At 35.1% G+C, this 11,304-nt stretch overlaps 1 protein-coding gene across 1 annotated transcript; it reads right to left on the minus strand.

The window, feature by feature from the left end:
- Positions 1 to 7,226: 7,226 nt before the first annotated feature.
- LOC113781369 lies at positions 7,227 to 9,585 on the minus strand. The gene is made up of 4 exons (XM_027327288.1): positions 9,483 to 9,585; positions 7,822 to 9,065; positions 7,678 to 7,716; positions 7,227 to 7,544 (listed from the first exon to the last, which is right to left on the minus strand). The coding sequence occupies exon 2, from the start codon at positions 8,871 to 8,873 to the stop codon at positions 7,839 to 7,841; it is 1,035 nt and encodes a 344-aa protein (XP_027183089.1). The 5' UTR covers positions 8,874 to 9,065; positions 9,483 to 9,585; the 3' UTR covers positions 7,227 to 7,544; positions 7,678 to 7,716; positions 7,822 to 7,838.
- Positions 9,586 to 11,304: the final 1,719 nt, after the last annotated feature.

An 11,304-nucleotide genomic window follows, 5' to 3' on the forward strand; every position in this document is an offset into this window, starting at 1 on the left:
TATCAGGAAGCGTGATCAAATTTATACTCAACAGATCGTCAAACATACCAGGGACATCAGAATCAAGGAAAGGGTATTCCTTATCTTGCATCTTCTTGAGAGTTGGTTTCCTCTTTCCTTGATCTTGATGTGCATTGATCTTCCTGTCTTCTCTCCTGGCAGTTTTGGGAACAATCTTAAAAGGCATTATACTTGTGGCCATAGCTTCCTTCTTTTCATTTTTGGTTGGTAGCTTGCCCTCTTTCTTCACTTCTTGCCTCTCCTTGGCCTTGTGAGGGTCAGAAACTGGCGGTTCTTGTCCATCAAGATTAATTTTCAACTTGCGGGCTTTTGTGGATAGTTCATCAAATGTTTCTGGTTGCACACCTTGCAAGATGTATTTGAATCTCCAGTGCATACCTTGAATACACATCTCGATCGCAGAAGATTCAGAAATTCGATCTTTGCAATTTAAGCTCAAATTCCTCCAGCGATCAACAAAATCCATGACAGGTTCATTCTTCCATTGACGTGTATTAGAGAGTTCAGTCATGCTGACAATTCTCGTTGTGCTATCGAAGCGACTAAGAAATTCATATTCTAATTGCTCTTAACTGTCAATGGTTCCAGACTCCAGATCTGTATACCAATCAAATGCATTACCCTTCAACGAGCGAACAAATTGCTTAACGAGCAAGTCACCATCAGTGCCAGCATTGTTACAGGTTTCCACGAAGTGTGCAATAAGTTGTTTAGTGTTACCCTTGCTATCAAATTGTTAAAATTTTGGAAGTTGATATCCCGCAGGCATCTTCAAACTTTCCACTCTAGCGGTGTAAGGTTTGATACAACCGCTATATGACTTGGTACTTCCACCAATCTTGTCCTTGATTGTACCTTCGATAAACTCTTTCAGATTACCAACGTGAATGGTGCCATCGGAGGAGATTGAAAACTCCTTCATTGTTTGTGGCTTGGTATCCTCTTTTTCATTCTCCCTTGATGATGAGTCACATTCATCTTGCATTTTGGCTTTTTGTTTGGACATACTAAGGCTATTTTTGCCTATATTTTTCACTATAGCCATTAGTTTGACTATTTTGGCATCTTGACCTTGCGCATGCACTACTAGCCCTTCGACAATTATGGCTAGATTCGAAATTTGATCTTTCATAGTCGTGGTGTTGATCATCATGACGGGCATCACCAGAGAGGCAGCCGAACCACTTGAGCTATCGATAGATCCATCATGGACTCCTTTCTTGTTGGGAAGCACCTCGAGGTTTGTTTCTTCAGTTGCAACATTCACCTTAGCCTTCTCTGCTAATTTCCTGGCTTTGCTTCTTGTCAGAGGTACAGTATACTGCATTTCTTGAGTTGTTGAGGTATCGGTAACTAAGCTTTCAAGAGAAAAGTTCACTTTCTTGAACTCCATTAAATTTTGAAATTGGTAAGTTGTTGGAAGAAAAGAGATGAGAGGCAGAGATGGTCCTATTGGGCGTGCCAGAAATTTGTTTGCACAAATTTCGTTGCCTGAAATAAAAGACAAGAAAACTTGCACAAATATTGAATTTATTAAATCAAACAACAAGTAGGTTACAACCTCTGAAAATTCTTGAACCAAAGAAATTAATCCCCTGATTCTTCTCTTCGAATGGCTTCAATTGAAGGGTCGAAAAGGCTTGTTCTTCAATCGAAAGAATATTTCCTACAACTTTGATGTAGAAAATGATTGATTTGATGATGGCGTAAAATACTTGGGACCTTAAGTTTTCAACACCGATAGTAGGAGGATTTGTTCGACTTGATTTGGACTTGAATTTGAGAGAGAAAGCTCTTGAGAGAATTTGACAGAGTTTCTCCGAAGTTTAGGAAATTTTTCTATCTCTTTGTCTTGAGGGAAGACCTTTATTTATAGCCAAAATATGTAGGTTAAATCTCCAAGAAAAATCCTTAGAACCTCCCTGCATTTTGGGTAACTTGTGCCTCAAGAAATTCATTTAATTTGGGCTTAAATAGTGGGCCAACCCAAAGAGTTCATGGTGAACTAATAAATCAATTAATTCACCCCAACTTAAATGGGCATTATAAGTTTAATTTGATTTAATAACCCATATAATATTGGCCCAATTTGACGGTCCAAAACATAATGGACTTCTGCAATTTAATTTAATTTAATGAAGATTAATTCAATTTATTTAATCTTGACTAAATAAAATTAAATAAATTTTCTTTGTCTACACCAAGAGATGAAGGATTGAAACAGAAATTATTAAAGGAGGCACACAATTCAAGATTCTCAATTCACCTTGGTGGGACTAAAATGTATCGAGACTTGAAAAGAAATTATTGATAGAATGGTATGAAACCAGAAATAGCAGAATATGTGATTAAATATTTGGTATGCCAACAAGTAAAGGCCGAGCACCAAAGAGCTACCGGCTTATTCCAACCCCTAGAAATTTTGCAATAGAAATGAGAACATGTGACCATGGATTTCGTGGTAAGTTTGCCTCGAACAATTAGGAACACTAATGTCATCTGGGTTATAGTTGACCATCTAACCAAGTCTGCCCGCTTCTTATCAATATCGAATTGAGTAACAATGGAGATATTAGTAGAGATGTATACGGAGGAAATCGTGTATCTTCATGGTGTCCCAGTGAATATAGTGTCGGATAGGGACTCTAAATTCACGTCTAGATTTTGGTCGACTTACCAAAAGGTTATGGGGCCTGATTTGAGAGTAAGTACCGCCTTCCATCCTCAAATGGATGGACAGTTGGAAAGGACCATACAGACACTGGTGGATATGCAGAGAGCTTGTACTCTAGACTTCTCGGATAGTTGGGATAAACTAATGAAATTCTCGTACAATAATAGCTAACATAGCGGGATAGGTATGGTATTGTTTGAGACGTTGTATGGGCAAAAGTGTAGAACTCCTTGATATTAGGATGAAGTAGGTGAGAAGCTGATCATTGGCCCCAATTTGTGGAAAGAACCTTCGAGAAGATTAAGAATATTCGAGAAAGACTAAAGGTAGCTCAAAATCAAAATAAGAGTTGGGTAGATTTAAAGAAGAGACCTTTAGAATTTCAACAAGGAGTGATCGTATATTTGAAGGTATCCCCTACCAAGGGAGGGATGAGGTTTTGTAAGAAGTGGTAAGTTAAATCCAAGGTATATGGGACCTTATGAAATATTGGAGAGAGTTGGACCTCTAACATATTGACTGGCCCTTCCACCTGCTCTATGGAGGATACATAATGTTTTTCATGTCTCTTAACTAAGGAAGTATGTAGCAGATCTGAGCCATATTTTGGAGAATCAACCTGTCGGGATGAGGGAGAACTTGTCAGTGAAGGAAATTCCTTTGAAAATCATAGATTGGAAGGATCAAGTTCTAAGGAGAATGATCATACCCTACGTGAAGGTTCAATGGACGAACCATATACTGCGAGAGGCAACATAGGAGTTAGATGAAGACATGCGGAATAAATATCCTTATTTTTTTTATCAAGGTACATAAGTTTCAAGGATGAAACTTTTTGTAAGGGGGAAAGAATGTAAAATCCATGTTTTCTTTGTCTCATTAATTAAGTGATAAATTTCTATGAATAAAAATAAAAATATATATATTTGTAGAGTTGGTTAAAGGGTAAATTGGGGGTTTAAGGAAGAGATAAGTTAGGGTAATTTAGAGTCCTAAACTACTACTACTACTACAAATGGAAACTTTCCAATTTTTGAGACTTTAAGTTACTCTAGTACTACTACTACTACTCTACAAAAATAGAAACTTTTCAATTTAGGAAACTTTACAAAAATAGAAACTGTCCAATTTAGGAAAACATTGCTAAGGTTCGTATAATGGTCTAGACATGAATTTTAGACTTATTTAGAGTTTGTATATTTATGCATCTATAAGAAATATCAACTAATTAGGAAACCTATGCATTTGATAGGTATGACACAAGTTTAATAGATCTAAGGTAACCCCACTTAAGCAACCAGATAAAAGTAAGTGGTACTTAACCTTTTGAGATTTCAAAAGTTCAAAATGAAATTTTTATTGTTAATCATAGTTTGATGTGTTAACTTGAAATGTATATTTGATTAAATGATTTACTTGAATATTTATGCAAGTTCTATTTTTGGTATACAAATATGGACCATGTGACTTATTTGAAGTATTTTAATATGTTATTATATACCAAATGAGTGGTATCTCTTATGAAATCAAAGAGCTATGCACATGATTTGTGAAATGAATTTATGTCAAATAAAACTCAAAACAATTATGGAATAGATGGTCGGGGTTATAGTCCTGCCTAATGGTCATGGTAGTCTGGTATAAAATCTGGTCTATTGACAAGGTCATGGTAGTTCGGTATAGAGTCCAGTCAATTGACCCATGTATGTAATGAGACCAATCGGTAGTCATGAAACCTATTGGTCACCCACGTATAAGGGGTTTAATTTCTAGGCTAAGTATTCAAAAACCGGTCATTGCATGTACTTGTTATGAGTTGATATGAAATGATTTATGACTTTATGGCTTTCATGTATGGTTATGAATAAGATATTCATCAATTATTGTATCACTTATTATTACTGACTGTATTACGAATAACATTTTTTCAATATTTATGCATGTGAATGGTGTGCAAATAATTTGATATGTATATGTATATGTAAAACTATTGTGAGGACTTGGAAAATTTGTTTATATTTTCTTAAAATTCTCTTTTTATTTTGAATAAGTTAATTTATAATTCCTTTACCACTAATTTACTCCCTTCATAGTTGTATTAAATAATAGAGTCAAGAGTTTTACTTTTACTTTTAAAGTTAGAGTAAATTAGGGTTTTGGTGTATTTTAGTAGTGTGATCGATTGGTGAGGTGTGTGCACTAAATTTGGTGGATAAGAGTGAGTATTAGGTAAGAGAAAGTGTATGATTAGAAGTGCTAATAATAAGTTAGTAAATCATAAGTTAAAACAAAAGTACAAGGGAGTTAAGGGAAATAGGCTTGAACCGACGTGCACTGTTTGTTACCGGTTGAGTACACCGCTTGACCAATACTTTCTTACCCTATCTCCTTGTTTTTATTTCATTTAATTTTCCCAAAATTAACCCTTAAGTCAGCCACTATTATTGACTAAGGAAAAGGAAAAGAAAGACAAAATAGTTGGGTGACACTTGTCAACCATCAAGCCAATTTTGACCAAAGACCATTCTAGTATTTATCTTGTAAATTTTCCTCAAAACCTATTCATTTTCTTCCTTCTTTGGCCGATCCTTAGAGAGAAAAAAGAGAGGAGAAAGTTTACAAATCATCTTGATCTTGCCTTGATTTAGTAAGAAATCAACAAGAACCACAAATCTAATCCGAACAAAGGTGCAACAAGGTGACAAAGAAGCTTGAGGTGGAGTGATTTTGCATAGGCAGCCTTGGTTTTGTATTTTTCCTTGAGGGTTGAAGGTATTAAGCTAAGAAACTCTCCTTCCCTGTCTTATGTTGCATTTTATTGGATAGATGACTTGAATATGAAAGTTTTATGGAAGATATCATGAATTTGTGAAGTTAGTAGAATTTTTCATCTTAGGGTTTCAAAATTCCAGCTTGGGTATATTTGTTTATATATCAAGTATATGTTGAATTTGGCTAGTCTTTGCTATCTAGAATATGTTCCAATTGTCTCCTATAATTTGTGAGCTTGATTTGGGGCTGTTATACTATGAGATTGTAGCCTTGAAAATGGCTGGAAAAAATTGATAAACACAAAGGAAGTGCTGCTGAAATTTTTCCCGCAGGAGACTCTGTGCAGTCTTGGAAAATCTGTCATATCTTGGTGTAGAAAAATCCAAATTGAGTTTTACTTATTGCGTTTGAAACTAGATTCAGAGTACTTTCTACCATGAAAATTGTAGAAATTTCATCAATTCCTATGAATATCTGTGATTTACCAAAGTTGATTGAATTTCTATTCCTGTTCTGTCTTTCTACTAGATAAAGCAGCCACTTGAGATTGAATTTTGACTGATTTGTAGACAGAATCTTGCAAAGGTTCTTCTGGGAAATTGTCACTCTTTGAATCTATTTTCCAACGGTATCAATTTTATAAATTGTGGACTTAAGAAGCTTGAGATATCATTTTTCAAATAGCATCGCACAAAATTGGAAAAATTCTGTTTTCCTAAAACTGTCCTTACTTCTATTTCCAACTTTAAGTTGGAGTTGTTAAACCATTTTGAGCTTGGTTTATGATTGGAATGAGAAAATTCTTGGTTACTCATGTCCCTTGGGTCTAAATGTTCTCTTTTCACTCCAAAATCATATTTGCACCTTTGTATTAGTAGTTATTCGGATTTTCTTTGGTTCACCTAAACTTTGGATGGTTGAACCATAATATTTTCCCTTGGTTATTCTTAAGGTTTGTCGGTGATCAAGAGCATAATCTAGAAGCAAACTTTTGACGTTATTTTGCTTAAACTGGTGAGTGTTCTTTGCATGTTGTGCTTCCAATGACTATGTGGATTGTTGTGAATGTTTGCTTAAATGTTACTCCCTCCGTCCCATTGATAGTGTCATACTTTCCTTTTTGGGCTGTCCCAAAATATTTGTCATGTTTGACATTTCAAACTATTTTAAGCTATGAATATTTCTGCCCTCATTAATGGTGTGATAATGCATGTGCTAGTTGGCCCACAAATTGATGTGTGGTCCCAAAGGACGTCCAAATATTCCAACTTGTACCATATTTGACTTTCGGCTCCAGCAACAAAGTTCCGACTCCAGCCAAATTCATCATGAAGAATGTGCACATGGCTCTTTTAAACTTCAATTGAAAACTGGTTTTGTTATCAAGAGGATCATTTCGATTTTTTGCAGGAAATAGAATATCGAGATGATTTAATTAGTGATTTTCTTTTGAAAGCTTTCAAATTTTAAATTATTTTCATACGCACTAATTTGTTAAGAATGATCAACTTTCACAAAATAAATTCATATTGAAAGCAAGAAAAAAGTGTAAAAAATAGGTGAATAATTTTAGATTGATCCAAAAACTAAATGAGCAAAATAATAAGGCATGTTACTCTACTTGGAGAAAAAAAACTACACTTACTACCAAATTTAATTTAAACGTAGTCTATGGAAGTGTCAGTTCCTTTCTTTTTTTTTAATGTTTCAAAACTCAAAAATGCAAAAACAGATATTCTACTACCAAATAGCAAAAGAATGCAAACCAATATGCACTATTTTCACTTTATAGAATAATGCTATTGACAGTTTCAAAAACTCCAACAAAAGTAGTGTTTCAATGTTTATACATGTACATAGCTTCACTCAGCATTGCACATTTTCCCTTTTGTACAAAAATCAGCACTACTACTACTAACGTCAAGCTAACTTTACTGAGCTATTCTAAAATCTTGTAAAGTGAAATAAAAGCAGTCAATGAAAAACCACTAGTACATAAAAGTGCTTCTATATTCTTTGCCCAATCAAAAGCTTGCACCACAAAATCAAAAGGGTTGGATTGCTTGACTTCAACCATCTGCCAAAAGATGAGATAGGACACAATTTAGTGATAAACAACAAATAAAGATGCTCCAGAGCAAAGTGAACAAGAATAGCTAGACAAATGAACATTGAGTACATGTACATTTTGCACATTAGAACACCCATACCATTTTGTTCAAAACACATGATTAGTAAAGTTTAAGTACCTACAAATATGAAAATAAGGAACACTAGTTAGTTTAAACAACCATACACACAAGAAATTAGAGATAAAAAATCTTAAAAAACAAAAAAGCTTTATAAAATCTTACCTGTCCAATGAAGATAATCACGCTTGCATATGACTTAGAACTTGATTCACAAGTTCTTTTTCACATTCTATTTGCAGTGGAAGACAACTTTCTTTCATTAAATGGTGCTTCCCAATGTGTGGCACTTTATAGTTATTTCCCCCAAGATTTTTCATCACCTCTACCATACATGATTGCAATGTTAAGAAAACATTGTTTAGACTTTCACTTGATAATTGATCAAATGACTTTTCCACAGCAAGAATTAGCTCATCAATTGACAAGGGTGCTTCTTGATGTTGCAAGGATTGTATAGCTCTAAAATATCCCAAGTCAAGAACATTCATGTCCGGACTGTTAGGAGGCTGAAATGACAAGTGAATATCAAATCCATCTCTAGAAGCAGCTTCAATAAATACAGGATCAGTGGGATTAATATGTGGTTTTGCATTATCCTGTTGGATCAAAATTTCAGTAACACTACCACCATCCCGTGGCCATTTAGCATGTATTGCAGGCAAAACCTGTTCAATTAAACATCTCCTATATACTTCCTTGGTCACTGACAATATTGGCTTAGTTTCTAATGTACCTGCCATACGATTTTTACTACTCCTCTTTGCTGGTTCTTTGAATACAAAAGGAAAAATCCCAATTTTCCCATCAAATGTTGGGTTACCAGAGCAGTCAAAACGTGGTCGAGCAACAGCAGCTAGGAACATAACTTTCACAATGAACTTTTTGCTCTTACATGTCCTAAGAGGTTCTTCTTCTTGAGGATGAAGATAATATTTTTCACATTCTTTAGTCATGTAAAACCACTTTTCATCAATATGCACAACATTGAACATACTCATAAATGTTGGATTGCTGTTGAGACTTTCTGGTTCAAGCATTGACAAGCAAAAGTTAAGCCTTACTTGCTTATTCTGATCTGTCAATTGTGGTTTGAGTGCATTTGAGTGTGGCCTTATAGCACCTTCTTTAATTCGTCGGTGAAGGGTTGATTTGGACACTTTCATTTCACTGGAAAGTGACCTGATATTTGTCCGGCGCCGGAGAGGAATTGCCATGATCAAAGTAAAATCAATATCCACTCGTTTTCTTCCGCATCTTTTAGGAAACCTGCGTGATACATCAACTCTTCCATCTGTAGAAGTAATTGCTGCTAGCTTCCAAATTCTCTGAACTGTCCTAACACTTGTTTTAAATAGGCTTGCAATGTTCCTGATGGTTCCCCTTTTCAATTTACCGCCATTACTTTCCTGTAATAAAGCTTCAAAAATCATTTGCCTTTCTTGATTAGTTAATCTCTTCGTAGAATTATTAGTTTCAACATCATTAAAAGTATCCATATTTCTTTTAAGAGTCACCTTTGAAACATGGTGTAAAAAAAAAAAGAAACAGAGTGTTAAAACAAAACAAACGGACTGCATATATAGAGGTACAAGTCAGTGTACAATTCCATTAAATATTTTAAAATAGGCATTTCAAGACTTATTTTTGGAGTAATCCGCCAAAATCCAAATTTTCAGTAAATAATTTGGCGGCAAATCTTTAAGAAATTATAGACAAAATAATCAATAAATAAACATTACAAAAGTTTAAAAGATCCAGCCTGTCTTACATGAGAAAAGAGAAAAAAACCATTAAAAAGAAAGAATAAAAGACTGTTAACTAACCTTTTAATCTCATTTGTTATCAACTATGGATTAGCAATCAACTTCATATCCTTCCAATGCTTCTCTCTTGAACTGGAGCACCAATATTGTAATCAAAGGTGAAAACTTTCAAGCGAATATGGAGTATGAGAAGACGGAATTTGTAGTTATTCCAGAGAAATTATCGTAGCTTAAATTTGCAGCAATTGAAGAATGGCTAACGATGGAGAATCAGAGAAGATTTTAGTAGTAGGCGGTGATGAATGTCTGCTAGAAGAAGGAAACAGTTTCTGTGGCAGCAATTGATAAGGAAACGGTTTTTGTGGCTGAAACAAAGGATTGGTTTTTGGTGGGTCCCATTTTGACCCATTTGCTTTGGATGAAGAAGATTTTGATAAGGAAATGAGTTTTTGTTTTTGGTAGCCGAAACAATGGAATGCTTTTGATGGGTCCCTCTTTGACCCATTTATTTCTTGAGTCTGTCGGTGAATGTGAAGGGCAAATTTGGAACCCATGAGTTTACAAACAAGTGGATTTTACTGTGCATAAAAAGCGCTGCTTCCCAAGCGCGACAGAGTTTACGGGACGGAGGGAGTAAATGTTTTCAATGATTGTGAAATGAATTTTTGATAGGTGAGTGTGTACTTTATCGCACTCGACCTAAGTGAATGTGAAATTTTCAATGATTAAATGATTGAATGCTACTTGTGCATGAATCTAAGCCTTTTGGCTGAACTGGACCCTTGCCCTTCGTTGCCAGTCGACTCGCGCCAGAAGCGGACTCGGTCGGGGAGCTGGTGACCCTGCGACAATGTTTGGTATACTCGAGTATTATCACGAAATCTGGTGGAGAACTGGCCAGTGAATTCAATGCAATGATATCAATGAATGAATGACAAGATCACTGAAAGAGTTTTCACTTACAAACGTTTTCTAATGTCGGAGGGATAAGAAAAATGGTTAGCGAATGAATGAATGAATGATTTGAATGAATGACTCCAAGTGAGCACGTATCCTTCCAATGATTGAGTGTTTATTTCTTGAATGACTGGATATTACTGTGCAAAGTATGCAAATTGTTAAATGTAATGTTTCCATGGTTTTCCTACCTGATTGCTTGTTTAGGAACCTCATTGGGATTTTAGTTCATTCCTTTAGTTTTTGTTTTCCTTACAGGAATGGAAGTCCGAAACAATTGAATGTGAACTAGAGTGTGTAACCCTCTTGTACCTATACTTTTTAGTTGACAGGATATATTTTGACATTTGATGTTGTATCATATGTTTGACTTTTGGGATTGTAAATAAGTTTACATTTTGATTGAATTGTAGAACTTAAATGTTATTTTGGAGGCTTGAATGATTAATCTTGAGAGTTGATTGAGTGAGTAAATGAGTCCTGGCGAGAGATGGGCAGGCGGTCCGCCAAACTCTCGGGTACACCCTAGGGGAGAGGTGGAGTCGTCACAACTATGATTGCATGGTCCAACAGATGGGGTAGATATTACCTATTGAGCAAATTTGTCACTCAACCCAAATTTTTACCACTTTTACAGATTTTGAAGAGTATGAGTTGACTTACGTAGAAGACCTTGAAGATGATTTTTATTAGCTCTAAGTGCATGCAAATTAGCAATTTAGCTGCTTTTAACTGTTAGTTTTGTTTAATTTCCTTTCCTGTTGTTTCAACCAGAGGATAAATGTATGAACTTATTGGATACTCGTAAACTACATGTCATTTGAAATTTGTATCATACTTTATTTAGTTATACTATTTTGTATTTTTTAAGTTTAATCTAGTTTAATGTTATCTTGTATTCTTGAGCGGGACTTAAGAATACGGC

This window comes from Coffea eugenioides, chromosome 8, assembly GCF_003713205.1.
Source record: "Coffea eugenioides isolate CCC68of chromosome 8, Ceug_1.0, whole genome shotgun sequence".
NCBI lineage: Eukaryota > Viridiplantae > Streptophyta > Magnoliopsida > Gentianales > Rubiaceae > Coffea > Coffea eugenioides.

What these genes read in the sequence shown, in the direction of transcription:
- LOC113781369 (XM_027327288.1), bottom strand. Translation starts at nt 8,873, where the DNA reads ATGGCAATTCCTCTCCGGCGCCGGACAAATATCAGGTCACTTTCCAGT.